Genomic DNA, 15,951 nt, shown 5'->3' with positions numbered 1-15,951 from the left:
CCTGGCGCAGGCTTGTGAAACAAGGGCCTCGGCTACAGGCCCCATCTGTGCTCTCCATGGCTTCTGCATGCCTTGTGGTCATAGTCTCAGGCTGCTGGTGGAGCCCCAAATCAAAAACTTCAGTCTTGTGTGTATATTCTGACACCGCACATAGCCCTCGAACAGGGCTTTCTAAGTAATGATCTTATCAAGTTATCATACATATCTTATGACCTATCAGTATGTGTAACTGGACTATTTCTACTGAGCCCAATACAGCCTGTTGTTAGGGACCATTTTATTTGTATTGTTTTGTATTTATGTTTTATTTAGGATAATTTGTTTCGGAGTTAGCACCTACCTCTGACAGGTTGTTACAGACCTGGGATTTATATCTGTGACAGTGCTGTTGTATTCAGAAGCTATAGGGGGCACCAAATTGCACAAAAAGCCAACATCTACATAATGATGCTTTAAACGTTAAGTGCTCTTTGAAAGGCTTTTGTATGCCATTATACTATCGTTATATTATTGACCTAAGATAGTATTAAATAACAATATTATCATTTATTGCAATAATATGTCATTACACCATTGCAGGCCGACCCTCCACATATGAAGTGTACTTGAGTTAATTCTAGCAATTATTAGTCAATAACAAGAAAATTATGCTGCTATTTTGATAACCAGTTAGTAGTTGAAGTTCAGGCATTTTCCAGGTTGTCAAATGTGAAACATTTGTTGCTTTTCTTTCTCTCATGATTTTTATTTTTCCTGTTGATCACACAAAACTGGCGATGTACAGATTCATTATGAAGTTTAAATGTAGTGGAAATGCTCCAGATGCTGTGCTGTACATAATGTACTGCACATCCTAACACCCCTAGACTTCTAAGCTACACTGTGTGCTACAGAGCTGTGCCAGAGTAAGGAGATAATATCAAAGTAAAGTAAACTCAAACTGCAGGCAAACAGGTGGGCGACGCTTAGCAGTTTTGGGAGTTTACTCTCGAGGATATTTGTTTTCTTTTATGGTTATACTTAGGTTGAAGCCTGCCTCCTGAAACTTGACTGCTGTGAGGACAATCATGAATGGGAGTTTTGCCTCAGGCACTGATCGATCGCAAAATTGTTTTCATATAACTGTTCATTTGGGCTGTGTGTGCCTCTGCTGCATCCCAGAATGCAGAGAGGCATTGTTCTGTGACTGAGGAATCAAGTCCAGCGGAGATATTTTAAGGAGATTTCTGAACCTGAGGGGCCCAATGAGCGAGCGGTGCTAACAGTAATGTGTCGGGCTTGTTGTTTTCAATCAAAAAAGTAACATGTGTTAGCCAAGCTTCAGAAAGAGCAAGGGGTTTTTTTAGATTACCACATAGAGCTTTAAGTGCATCTAGGACACCTCCGGTCTACGCACAGAAACAAGGCAAAAACTTTTCTTCTCTCCTGCTGTTTTGTCCCTGGTAGAAACCTGTCAAAGCTTACCTACTGAGGAGATAAACTGCAACTTTTCATCCCTCCTAAGAGAAGCATTTCCATATGAAACTCTGCAGTGATTTCCTCCTCTCCTGAAACATATTTTGTGCCAAGCAGTCAGGAGGCGTTGCTCTCAGGCCGAGCTCCTTTCAGCGCAGTTGTTGAGCGGTAGTGAATGTGCGCACATTATGTGCCGGGTGTATGTGGAAGCATGATGGAGGAATAGGCTGCATTTATGCACAGTATGTCTGGCAATAAAAGCACTACCAGGAGAGATGGGAGGGAAAAAAAATTGGTAATCACGGCTGTAGCAAGAAAAAAGGTCTAACGCTTTTTTTTGAATGACGGTGCACAGCCCACTTTTTTGTCAAAGGGAGTTTGGAAAGTAAATGGAATCCGGTGATAGGGAGTCATGAGAGGCCGTTGGGGGAAAGAATGGCTGTATTCACTATCAGGGTCAGTCACCAGCACTGCCGAGCATGCACATCACAGTACCCACTGAGATAGAGTGGTGATAGAAGCACGGAAAGATTAACCACATCCCCGCGCTGTCAGAACTGATTGCATGTGTTATGACCACCGTGTTCTCTGCGAACCTCTCCTCGTTACCGTTTATCTCAACAGACTGTCAGTGAAACTCACTTTGCCTCCGAACACTGTACACAAACTGTCAAGCAGGAACGTCAACTTGTATACACGCGGGCCTAATCTGAACACTACGAGATTCAGTGTCCATTTCAAGTTAAAATTTAGCTGCTAGTGTTTAGATTGCTTTCCGTGCTTCCTGGGTGTTTAGAAATCACAAGTGGTGGGCTTGTTGTAGTAAACATTGGAGGTAATGTCTGTAATAAGAGGGGATTAAAATTGGAAAAGTAGGAGAGGGCAAGAGAAGGAAATTGAAAAAGAGAAATAGGCGAGACAGAAAGAAGGACAGTGTGTATTAGTGTGTGAGTGGGAGAATTTCAGTATCTTGCCTCAGCATGTTTATCCTGGCCTGTCTGAGGCATTTCCCTCTCTCATGCCAGTCTGATCGCCTCTGCTCTGGCATGCTGAGAAAACACACCAAAACACTTCAAGCACCGGATTGCAGCCCCCTCGCTCTCAGATCCCCTGACAGTTGTACACTCCCCTCATTTAGGTGTTACTTCTTTAGGAAAAAAAAAAAAAAAAAAAGCACTGCCTACAGGTAATACACAATGTTGTGTTTTGACTCTGAGGATCACAGATGTGTCCTCTATCAGTCATGTACAGTGGAGTGATTGAAAGTAACATGTTTACTACCCAGGGAGTTTTTGAAAGTCATTCTAGGACGTACAGTATGGGTAATCAATAGATGAAAATGTTGGTGAGGCAGAATGAGAGGAACTGAATATATCAATATGGTTAGATTATATTAGATTAAATATATGCTTTAAAGAAAAGAAAGTGGTATTCAATGATGGAGTGAACTAATCTGCCCATATTTTAAATGTCAAGTCAAAATCACCGCTTAATATTAATAATAATGCATGTTATTTCAAAGCACTCAAGGTCACCGTACATAGCAACAACGATACAGCAAAAAAGAAAATCAGAAAACATTTTAGTGCAATTGTGAAAGGTAGGCTTAAGTGTTTTTTCCACACGTGTTGCTCTATAGCTCACCTATACGTCAGTATCAGGCCTAATAGTGGCAAAAAAAGCCATTCTGTGGGTCATTTTAATTTAATCTAATTTAACATTTAAGTTTTAACTTCCGGGAAAATCATTACAAATGTTGATGATGCATCCTGCTCCCAGGGGTGTACAGTATATTAATTGTTTGTGCAAAAAAAACTTTTGTTATTTTATGACACTGGCCATGGATGTATGAAAAGAGGAACGCCACCATAGCAGAGTAAAGCTCAGGACCGGACCTCACTGGTTACTGTACAAAAGCATAACTTTTGTACAAAAACCCATTTTTATAACTTTATTCAGTGATTCAGGTGAAACTGGGTCATGTTTTATGGAGAAAACATTTGCTGGTTTCCAGTCTGCTGGCCTCGGGCTGTACTGCCTTGAGCTACTCTGGTCTGATAACTTGACTTGCTGCAAAAGTAACTGCTAACAAATGTTCTGATAACCAATTGCTTCTTAATGCACACCTCCTGACGGGGGTTGTAAGCGACCTCCAAGAACGATGATGGAGGCTAGTTACTGTCCTGAGGTGATTTATGGAGTTTCCAGGTCGACGCATACTGATAGCTTTGTTGTTAAAGTGAGCGCTAACTGCCGCTAAATGTAACGTTAGTTGTCGTAAGCTACCGTTAGCTCGGTTACAAAAATTGTAATGTAGGTCTGCACAATGTTAACAACTTTTTTTCCCTTTTGTGAGTGAAAAGACATTCCCATATTGTGTTAACATATTTCAAACAGATGAAGATTAGATTCAAGTTTCCAAATTTGCCAAAAAGGTTCTTTTTGGTGTTCTTGGAGAAAATCTACCTTTCTCCTTAGTTTTTTTGTCACCTGAAGGAAGATGACATTTGTTAACTGTGAAAGAGGTAAGCTGCGTCTTCTTGCATCAGGAAAAACAATTGGATGCAGCATATAACAAAATCAGAGTAAACATTTGTTCAAATCAATCCATGCTCCTGTTTTTTTTTTTTTTGGTTTTTCTTGAAAAATTAGATTTTCTGAAAGACACCAAACAATAAGCCAAGCATGTAGAGTGCAGTAGCTGAAAGAAAACATGTTTTGCCTGTAGCCCCTTTAATCTTCTACCGTGCCTTAGTGTGTATACTATTCAGCTAGTGGTTATAAATCAATGACTGACTTGTAGCATCAGATAAAAAAGGGTCACTGACGCTCTTTTCTTCTCTGACCCACCATCCCATCGCCCTTCCCCCGTTCTTGTCTCCAATTCTCCACAACTGAACTCATCCTTTCTTCCCTTGCACAATTTTTCCCCCTCCCCTGCTCTACGTTTGGGGTGATTACTCTTACCGGTGAACGAGGGGCTGTGTTTGCCGCGACTGTAGTTTTGCGATACCCGGCCCATAACTTTCAGGAGGAAGAAATAGCTTCTCTCCCTCTGCATCCCATTTATACACCATATCTTGTTCCTGTGTAGGGAGTTCCATTACTCTGTAGCTTGGAGGCTGGCAGAGGGGAAACGGGGGGAAAGGAGGTGGAGGAGATGAAAAGAGGCGATAGAAGGTTGCGGCGGTTGCTGTTGATGCAGACACTCTCCCCCTTCGACATAGAAGCAAACACAAAGTGTGGATGTGCAGCGAGCAGAGATCTAATCACCTTTATTATGTTTTATCTCATCAAAATATGAAGTGCGGAGCGACGCGGCGCGAGAATTAGACAAAGGCAGTGACATGTCAGAGAAATCTATGCTCACTTGTTTAGCAGAAAAGACACACAGTAAAGCTTCACAGTAGCTGCAGCTCCATTCCTGCCTTATGATGCATCCTGTTTCTGGAGCTATTTACACACATGATCAGTGATTATGTGAACCTGACCTTGTTATCGTGGCCTTGATGAATATGCCCACCTCGTTTAGATGTAGGCCTCGAGTCTGATTCTACCCAGACGATCTTCAACTAACGTAGCATAATCCCTCGAAAGGCTTCCTGTTTATACTGGCCACCGAGAGGTAATTCCTCAAAGTATCCCATGCTTAAAGCGTTTGATAGATGACTGGCAGCTTTTTTCCTTTTTTTTGCGGATCACAGGGCCTCATCATGATGTAATTCCACGTAATTAGCCGAAGATGACAGTAACACAAAAGTCATTATGATATTTAATCTCTTTTGGGGGAAATCCACTGGGGAAAGTGCGGCTCTATCGTCTATCATAACGCAAAGCGACATCTCACTGGAGGCCCTCCAAACAAGTCAGGAGAAGGTTGGAGTTTACTGCGCCGGCTTAAGGCCTCTGCTTTAGCTGTTTAGTAATCTTGGCGTCCTCCCCTCCTCCTATTACCCTTGTCTTATTCAGAGCCTCTCCCTTGTGGCAGGGATCATCATGATATACACGCAAGGATACGCTTGTGTGTGTTAGAAACAGAGGGGGTGTGTGTGCGCGCAATTTCCTCAAAGCAGTGCACTGTGCCGTTTCCCTGTGCCCCGCTTGAACACTTAAGCAACAATGTATTTCCTCCTGTGTGTGTGTGTGAAGGAGATAATGTGTGAATTTGTGCATGTGTGTGCGTGTCGGCGACTTCCCCCTCCATCTGCGCACCCTCATTGAAATCCTCGGTGCATTTAGTAACAATTTTAGAGAAACGTTGCCAGCCAGCATTTAATTAAGTTCTGGTATGCCAACATCTCCCTGCTGTAACATGGAGTACCTGCTCTTCTTTTGTCAATTTCTTCTCCTGTTCTCGTGCTCCTCTGTGTCGCGCCTACTGTATCTTGGAAAGATGCCGCCTCTGGGAGAAGCAGGTAAAGAAGCCATCAAAACCAATGCAAGTAGAAAGAGTCGCAATCAGTGTTCCAAAAACCCGTAGAGTTTGTCTTTTGTGTGGATCTCTCCTCCTATCCCCCCAGTCGCACTTTGTTTCCCTCTCTTGTCTGTATGTGTGTGTATTTATGTGTGCTTGAAGAATTCAATTCAGTAGAGGCTAGTAGTAATGTTTCTCTCCCAGTAGAAATGGCTGCTGTTTGTTCAATTGTTGTGATAGATTGATGTGGGGTGGGAAAGGATGGGCTTTTATGCACCTGAAGATAGGAACAGAAAAGTCTTTATGAGAAGCCAATAGCTCTCCGCTCAAGGATCCTCTGATGGGAGATGCATTTTGCTGGAAATTTCTCTCCTTTTTTCTTTTTTTTTGCAAAGTCTTTGACGAAAGCTTTCCCATGCAATCAGGCAGCTGGGGCAAGATGCAATTACACCCAAAAGGGCACTGTTTTTTCCTTGTTATTCCGTAAAAAGCAGCCTCCTGTTTGGCATTGTTCCTGCAGGGATTCACACAAATGATCTGCATTGTTTTCAGTTTACACGACTTCCAAAATGGCTGCCTCTTCAAATAACAAAGCCAACAAGTGTGTGCTCTTGTTAAGTGCACAGTGCTCGTGTTAGAGTCAATACACCTGTACTTTGAATCAATACCAATGTCAACTATAAGTACGTGTGTTGTGAAGAGAGCTGATAGAAGGGCGGAGGCTGGAGACCTGTTAGGTAGGAACACAACAGACCAATTGATACAAACCACAGACACTGCCCAGTGCATATCCAACATAACTTTTCACACCCACACTACGTCCACGCAACATGTTCTCAATCCCAAATTGACAAAGTCACATCTTGGTCAGTGACCTTAAACTTCAAACTCTGAACCTTGACCTACCCCTTGATTTCAGTTCTGCACGTGAAGTGCTCCGTGGTCAAGTCAAGTATTACGTAATATTCAACGACAGGTTAGACATTCAAAATAAAGTCTACACGGTCAAGTTTTCAATAAAAGACAATACACGTGTGGTTAGACTTTCAAAATAAAGGCCCTGTGGTCAAGTGTTCAATAATATGTAATATGCAGCAGCTGTTTAGATTTTCAAAATAAAGGCACTGTGGTCAAGCGTTAAATAATATGTAATGTGCAGTGACCAGTTAGACTTTCAAAATAAAGGTTCAGTAGTTTGCAATAATAGGCAATACACAGCGTCAGGTTAGACTTTCATATTTCACATTTATTAATTTTTTTTACTTTTGGACTGTTATTAGCAATTTTGTTAAGGTTTAGGCTCCAAAACTACTTGGTTAGGTTTAGGAAAATATCATACTCAGGGTTAAAATAACTACATTTAGTCTCTAAATGAAAGTAACTACACTCAGGTAACATAAGTGACCTAAGTTATGTCACTTACTTTGGATGATTTGTTTAAATTATAAACAAATCATTCATTTGGCTCTTGGTCAGAAACAGGACATGATCTCTGGTTTCTAAGGGTTAAGTCCTGTGAATGACCCACTTGACTACTGCACTAGAGGGGCGCTTCAAGAAGTGACGCTAGAAAGGAAACTACAGCATCAAACTTAGAAGCGTAGGGCCAGTGACCTGGAGTGAGCCTGGACTGGTCCATGCAACCGAAGAAGTAATAGAAGAATAATTAAAAATATGCTGTAAACAGTGTGAGTTGTGACAGAAAGATACAGTTTATCGTCACGTAATAAATATGTTCTTATCGCACAGCCCTGGTTCCATTAAACATGAGAAACAGTTTTTAAAGGTTGGTTTAATGGTGGTTATTCTGTATATAATGTGTATATTGTGACTGAATTTTATATGTTGTTGTGCTTGACTGGAAGAAATAGTGCAGTCCTCCTTCAGTCCCCCGGTAGTTGTGATTTTTATAGGTCTGTTTGTGGATTGCTCCCATTTGTCTTTTATGATTTAACTTGTTTTCCAATTTATGTATTTTTCTTTTTTTGTTTCGTCTTCCCTTTGATCCTTTCCCGCTGTCTTTTTCCCATCCTATTTACAGTAATAGATGTAGCCCAAGATGACCCCACATTAGAGACAAAGCGCCTCTATTCTCCCAGCTCGGTTTTTAATGCTCCTCTGATAGACTGAGGGGTAAAGGGGGCTGCTTGCCCAGAAATGAGGTCGCAGCAATTGGGCTTGCAAATGACTGACAAGGACGGATTTTGTATGAGCTGCTTTTTTTGTTCGCATTCTGTCCTCGTTTTTATGTACTATTGATGTTAGTTTGAAAGGAGGGAGGTTGTGTAAGTCCTGTTTACAGACTGAAGCACCTGTGGACTTAGAAATGAGTGCATGGATAAGTGGCGATGATGTTTCTGGACACGCTGCCCGAACATGTTAGCTTTAAGGATCACCTAATGTATATGGATGTATGTTAAACTGAAAGAAGAAGAGGATGCAGAGCCTTTCTTCCTGTCTCCATTCCCTCCTTGCCTCGTTCTCCATATCTCCTCCTGTGCACCATCTGCATTGTGCTTTGTATCCAATCTGAAGGAGTGCTCTCTGTTCTCCACTGTGAAGCTGGGAGTCTCTGTGTGTGTGTGTGTGTGTGTGTGTGTGTGTGTGTGTGTGTGTGTGTGTGTGTGTGTGTGTGTGTCACATTTTTGTGTATGTGTTCCTAGCCATCACAGTCACTCTCAGCTCATTACCTGACATGATGGATGGAGAGAGTGCCATTAAACAACGCCCAGCCCGGGACGCCTGGCACCCTACAGCTGGCACTGAGTAATGGGCATAGTGGTGGCGGCACGCTTGGAAACACCGGGGAGTCCTGTGTGGGTGTGCCTGCAGTCATCTCCATGGCTATGCTTCCTGGTTCTGTCCAGCCTCCACCTGCCACCTGGCTGCCCGGTGGATGCCATGGGCATTTCTGGGCAGACATGGTTGGATAGCATGGGAGGCAGTGTTTGTATGACTCTGTCATGGAACTGGCAACTGAGAAAAACTCAAAGTGATACTGGCTCTGCTTTCTGACATCAAACTCTGCAGTAAAACACTGAGTGCCACCAATCGCCAGGTGTATGAGCCACTTTAAACTTCTGATTGACCTTTATCTGCATTTACATTAGAACGTTTTAATAAAAGTTTGGTGTCCTGACAGCTCGTCGCTCACAGAACCTTCCTGAACGACTGTATAACACAAACAAGTGTTCTTTGCCTCTCTGTGATCTGTATATAATGTCCATGTGGTCTTATTAATCTCCTGCCTCCCCTTGTTTTTCCTGTTTGTGTGTGTGCCCGCATGTGTGCATTTACTTTGTCTCCTGCGCATAGTATGCTGCATCTGATGTGAGAATAGTCGAGGGGCTCTCGAGTGGAAGCCTGGATCAGAAGCTGAATGGAGTTACTATGACACCAGACACAAGCACCTCAACTCCAGCAGCTTCTTCTGTTTCTCCGTCCTCCCCTGCTGCTCGACTCTCAATCAGCCTGGATTTGCTTCATGTTGTTTCTTCTCCCCTCTCTCCTTCTCTTTTCTCTGCCTCACTTAGTTTCTCTATACAGCCTTTCATTTAGTTGAGCTCTGGCGTGCCAGTATGGATCAATGTAACAACACATTTTTCTTGTTCTTTCTCAGTCTCACTCTCGGTTTCTGCTCCTTTGTCGTCTCTTTTCATCTGAACAGACAACCGCCGTGCAGTCCTGGAAAGGTCTCGTTCGCGCCACAACGCAAATCACCAACCTCGATGATCAGCCGCGCCTACCACAAGACGCTAGATAAGTGCCAAAGAGGCCTGCGAGGTGGAGACCAGGAGGACAACTGACGGAGGGGTGGACCACCCCTAACACACATGAAAGATTACTCACACACACACGCACACGCACGCACACACACACACAGCATCACGTTAGGAACAAAAAAGCCTAAAGAATCCAGAAACAGAACAGAACACCATACACAGACATTTCATTTTCAAATTGTTCGTCCGACGCCTTACATATTTATTCAATACTTCCTCATCACTCTAAATGTTCATGTCCTGTCTAGATGGGTCATAAAAAGCAAAAAAAAAAAAAAAAAAATCACACGTTTAAGGCTGCTGCAGTTTGAAATGAAATGTTTTCCTGATTTGATTCGAAGCCGTCTACTAATCAGAATACCAGAGTTCACACGCAGGTTTGATTTTGACATGAAACAGCATGCAGTGTGTTGAAAATAGACATTCTGCCAAGATGAACTGTACCATAGTGAACGCTCACGCCCTGGCAAACACACAATACACAGTACATTCAACAAAGGGGAAGCAGGCCAGTTTCAGGTGACAACACCCACGCGGGCGAGCCTACAACCTGCTGAGCAGCAAACTCTTAACGAAAGAGGGAGCGGCTGCTTAAATAATGTTTGGCTTTTTTCCCTCCTTCAGTCAACATCAAGAGTCCACATGGATCATTTTAATTTCATTTCATATCCCACAAAAGCCACAAGAGCTGGGCCCTGTCTGCACCGATATTTCAAAGCATGTGACTCATGGATCTTGAAACTGTAATCTCCGTTTTGACAAGATGCTTTTTTATTTTTCGGTTGTGTAATATCTAACCAATGCCTCGGGGGTGCTGATCTCTGTCCCAAGGTCGCTTCTGCTGTTAACATGAGAGACTGACACATTTCTAAATGCATATAACTGCCTAGAGGAGCCAACATGACCCGCTGACCTTTCCTGCGGTCACACAGGTTTTCAGTGGGGGAGGCTCGATTATACAAGAGGTATTAGAAAGTTTTTAATATTAATCTGTTTCGGTGTTCGTGTTTTGTTCTATATGAAGGCCCCTAAAAGAAAGTCGAGAAATCACATCTGTTTGGAGACAGGCGAAAAGTTCACTTCATATTCCCACAGCGGGTTTTCAGTTGATTTTTTCAAATAAATAAATAAATTTTTAAAAATGGTCTGCAGGATAACCGAGACATTCAGTGTTACCGGAGCACATTTTGTTCATTTTTTCCAACAGACGTGTAATAAATATAAACAGGGCTAAGCAGCTTAAAAATTCACAGCTGAGATTCCAGTGGTTACATTTATATTGTAGAACAAAATGTGAAATGTTTTTAGGCTCATATGAACCACAGGAGATATTTTATTCATTCATTTAAAAAATATAAAAATAAAAAAAACCCTTTGGGAGAGAAACAATCTACGGAGGGAATCAAACACTAAAACCTATTAAAAGACCCTGTTTCCTGGTGGGATCTGCCTAAATACTTAACATCTTTTTCCAATGACATCGCTCACTTAATGAAGCTTTCAGCATCCAAACAAACACCTGATCGCTTGGTGTTCCTGTACAAAATAGTTGAAACTCTGCTGTTAGCTTCGCTCCTCCCGTTGGGTCCCACTGTCACACAGCTTCTTCACGTGAACAATTTATTCATATATTCATGCCTGGGGCAGCCCTGTCCCCTCACTGCCCCTAAACTGTAAGCAGATGCCAGACTAAAAAACAACAGTTGAACCCACAAAGAGAAGTGGGCACGGCCAGAATAATCGACTACGGGGCACAGAAGACAAGATGATGCTTGTCTTAGCAAGTGAGTCTCGGCACGCCCTCCAATTCCCCAGCACTAATGTCGTAAGTGACTCTTTTACAAAAACACGAGTTACCTTCGTAATACCATAACTCTGCTTCAGGCTTTGTGTGTCTGTGTGTTTGTGTTTTGGGCGAGTGTGTGCTTGTGTGTGTGTGCACCATGCCAGCTCAGTAATCGGAACAGGAACCCGGGCAAAATAGGATTCCGTGTGCTCGACTCCTGGGCTGAATAGATGGAGATTTTTCATTTAAACAATCTGCCAGTGCAGCTTGTGATGTGTCTGTTTCATGATGCCTCCTCTCCCAGCTTGCATGCTTCTGAAAAATGCAATTTTACACATCATCTCGGCTCAAGGTGCATCCACAATGCTCCGAGAAGTCTGAATATTTAAGAAGACAATAATTCTCCTCTGAATATAAGGTTCGAGCAGTCGCACAGAGAATGCATAGAGAACGAGGTTTCCGCATAAGGGATTCTGCATCGATAGGAGTTTTAAGGATCTGTTGTATACAGCAGAGAGAGATGTGCCATCAAAGGCAGTGATTTCCTCTTTCTAATCGCGACTTACCCTTTTGTCCTGAACGCCACCACGTCTGTACAGTTCAGAGTACTTAACAGGACCCTTTTAAAATATAAGTTCTCTATCAACGCCAGTGTCTGCTGTGGCATTCGGTGTTTGTTCACCCGCCGATTGGATACTGTACACGCCAAAACAACCAGTGGTTTGTCGATGATAATCCCAATGTTTATTTTCTTCATGACTAATTTGACTTATTTAATCGATACTTTATTTTTTTTTTTTCACATGTGCCAACAGAACACACAGTTCTCACCATACAATGACAGAAAATTCCTGTTTTTTTTATTTTTGTTTTGTATATCAAAGGGAGTGCAGGTCTCTTTTTGTCAAAGTATAGAAAAGATTGTACAGACGTAATAACTTCTTTTGTAATTTTAGCCATTGTTTAATAAATATGACCAACTGTCATTCAAAGTAGGGGATTTTGATGTGATTACAAAATGATAGTCATGTGGTATTTCTTCTCTAAAACACTCAAACATCTTTTGTAAGATGTCATTTATTTGAAGTTAAACAAAAAAAAAACAACAAAAAAACTTTTGTCATGATGCCATCGTAGAACGTGATAAGCTAAGAGCTACGGTGTTAGCCATTGTAGAAGTTCCAGATCATGCATCTTTCCGGCAACACTGATCCGTCACGGTTTTGAGGGTTTTGTGAAGTTATTTCCTGCCTTATTTTGTAGTTCTCTCCTCGTGCGTCATGTTTTGCTTTTCATCTGTGTTTCATTTGTCTGTTCTGTTTCCCCACGTCAGCCCTGTGGCTCCTGTGTTCCTCCCCTGTGCTTGTATTTTATTTAGTTTTTGTATTTTTTGTTCTTTGTTTCCCAGCTGTGCCCCTGCCTGCCCCTTTTGTTTTTGTTGCTTGGACTTTGTATTTTGGTATTTTGGATTTAATTTTTTTTATCATTATTATTTGGACATCAGCCCACTAGTGCTCGCTTTTTGTTTTCACCTGCCTGCCATTGCGTGTCTTACGTTTGGGTCCCTTTTAACCCCGACAGTACGAACTGACCAATATGAACCCTATGAATAATATGAATCTCTGTTGGAGGAGTTCAAGGAGTACTGCTACACTTTCTGAGGGTTTGCACTCATCCATCAAAGGCTCTTTGGAGTTAGAGCGCAGGTGTTTTGTTTTTTAATGGAAAAAAGGCGGGAAGAAGTGAAAAGCAAAACGTGACACGTGAGGAGAGAACTACAAAATAAGACAGGAACTAACTAAACCAAAATCTCAAACCATGACATGATCACCTTGGACACTATGAATAGAAAAAGTGCACCATAAAACTTTAAATGGCTGAAAACGTGAAAGTTCAAATATTTTTCTTAATACAAACAGCTACAGCGACGACAACTTCCAATTTTAAGGGAAACTTCTACAATGACAACATTCCTCATCATCCCTGTAAAGTGATTGTCGTATTTCTCCCTCATTCCATCTCTTAGGATAATCAGACTGATGTGTTTTTATAGGAAATAGCCGGAGAGTCTCAGGTCGAAGAGCCTGAACTGCTCCATCATTTTAGTGTGAAAAAACAGGCCTGTGTGTGCTCGGGCCGATCATCCCATTTTGTCTTTTAGCTTGTGACTAACAAACCCGAACCTATGATATGACTTGTGCTCATGGTAATTGTAAGAATGAGGAGGCAGGGGTATGAAGGATTTATCAGAAACTGTAAAGGTGCCATTACGGTGGCGATCGGTGGCAAGTGCTTGAATTAAAAAAAAAAAAGAAAAAGTTTGTAACTCACACTCACTGACTGTGCACTTTACCTCACACGATCTACTGCTCAGGCGGAGAAAAGAGTTGTTTGAAATGTTTGATTACGACATTGCCACTAACAGAGTGAACTATTTGCAAAGTATTTCTCTCGGTAAACAGTTCCAGCTGCCACATATCCACTTCTTTCCTGCTTCGTTAGCGCTTACTATTGATTTCTAGGAGACCAATTGCTGCTGAATCAACAAACGGCGCTCATAACTGTTGACAAACCCTGTCCGACCATGATGTGTAAGCTGCCATATCCCTGCCTACCTTTCCTTGTTGTCATTGAGTATGTTTTATTGTCTTAAGAAACATTTATATTTGTAACATTTTAAGTTTATTTGTATCTTTAAGAACATGAAAAAAACAAAATGGTTATGCACACTGTCCTTCCATAGACTATGTAATGGAATATGATACTAAATAATAACCACTTTGTTATATAAACTGATTTCTGAAAGATACCATTTGTCTTTTTGTCCTTTTTTTATTCACACGTCAAAAGTATTGAAACATTTCCATATCAAACTTTCTTCCTAAGGTCTTTTTCACCTTTTGTTTTTTCTACACTCGCGTCTAAAATTACATCCTCAGTGTACTTTGTGGCAGGGCAGAAGATACCTGCCCCACGCTGACTTATGGACAGGGATTACAGAGAGCTCTAGGTGTTAGCACATGATGAATGGGACAGCTCCTACCTATAAAAGCAACATATTTGGACCTTGGTGTCCCCACTGCTTTATCTTCTGCGGTGTCAAAGGCAAAGTGATAATGCTGTCATGTCCAACGGCAGCTTAGGGAAATTACAACAGAGTTAGAGCATACATATACAGAAAAATTGCCCTTTTTAATCATTTTTTCAGACCTTAAAATCTCCCCTGTGACTGCACATTTTGGAGGACAAGGTAAGAAGAGATCCAATAATTTTGTTGTGATTTGATCGTGAAGGATTTAATACGATAACCAGGGAAACATTTTCCATGGGTTTCATCTGGTGTCAAAAAAACAATTGTGCCTGATTCTATTACAGGCAATCTGAGTTTAAAATTAATAATAAATGTGAGACCGTATTTTATTTTAGTGAAGCGAACGTGGGAAAACTAAACTGTGCGTTCATGTGTGTGCGTGTGAGCACTTATCGACTCTCCTCTCTCCACACTCGTGTGTTCCTCCCCGTCTGGCTGTCTCAGTCCCAGGAGTGAGTGTCAAATGGCATTGCAGAGCTGTTCCTGTCCTAGCCCCTTAGCATTAAAGCTCCCCTCCCAAACGTGCTCACATCCGACTGCGTGTTCTTCCTGCATGTGCCATGTCCCGCTTCCCCGCTGCAGCGTGACATCATAAAATAAAGGTTGACGTGGGGAAGTAAACCCGTGGCCCTCGGTGTGTGTGTGTGCACAAACACGCACGGAAAACACACAAAGCTCTCCTCCGCGAAAAATCTTGGGACTGATCTTCTCTGAGTCTCTCCTCCTCCCAGTGTGCAGCCAGACAGATGGAGATTCATCTCTCAACAAGCTGTGATCTGTGTTTAGAGATGTGTGCTGCAGAACACAAGTCTAATTAGGTTTATTGTTGATCTTGGGAGGTTAATTTGTACTTGGCTGCAAGTAAACATGCTGAAAGAGGCCAACCTAGCTCCTTACAAGGCAGCAGCATTGCAGCTAAAAAGAAAAAAGGCGGCTTTTTTTTATCTTCTTGACTTTCCAGGTGATTCAGAAAGATTACACTCCCCCCACGCTATATTTGTCTGGTCTGGTTTAATTGCGCTTTGTACCGAGGGTGAGAGATCCGTCTTGGTTGGGATGGTAGAGCTAGGACTGAGATACGGACAGTGTGTTTGTCTAATGAGCTGAGGGTACAGTGTGTGTACGTGGCAGGTATTATTTATTTATTTCTTCCTCCCTTTTTCTTTATGTTTACGACCTCCAGGTAAGTAGCCTTGTCAGAGTCTGAGAAATGAGCGAGGCCCTCACAAGTTCTCTTTCCACTCCCCACCCTCTTTCTTCACGCTGCACACACACAGTGGTGTTTCTAATGCGCCTGGCGACAGAGCAGTTGTCAGCGGGAGTACAACATAATTATGTTTCATTTTGCATTTCCACCTACTTGAGAGTACGCAAACATGGAGATGAGACAAAGCAGTAACGATTCCCTCCTTACCTGAGCTAA

General features: G+C 42.1%; 1 protein-coding gene across 6 annotated transcripts in view; it reads left to right on the top strand.

The window, feature by feature from the left end:
* Positions 1 to 14,246, top strand: part of diaph2 (diaphanous-related formin 2) — a 397,495-nt gene extending 383,249 nt beyond the window's left edge. For all 6 annotated transcript variants that reach the window (XM_084353751.1, XM_084353750.1, XM_084353752.1 and 3 more), the window contains one exon: positions 9,537 to 14,246. In XM_084353751.1, the coding sequence (XP_084209877.1) occupies positions 9,537 to 9,601 (65 nt within the window). In that variant the 3' untranslated portion in view covers positions 9,602 to 14,246. The remainder of the gene's footprint in view (positions 1 to 9,536) is intronic.
* Positions 14,247 to 15,951: the final 1,705 nt, after the last annotated feature.

The sequence above is a fragment of the Pagrus pagrus genome (assembly GCF_965226575.1).
Source record: "Pagrus pagrus genome assembly, chromosome: 5".
Lineage (NCBI taxonomy): Eukaryota > Metazoa > Chordata > Actinopteri > Spariformes > Sparidae > Pagrus > Pagrus pagrus.
The sequence above is the reverse complement of the archived record's forward strand: the minus strand, read 5'-3'. Positions and strand labels throughout refer to the sequence as shown.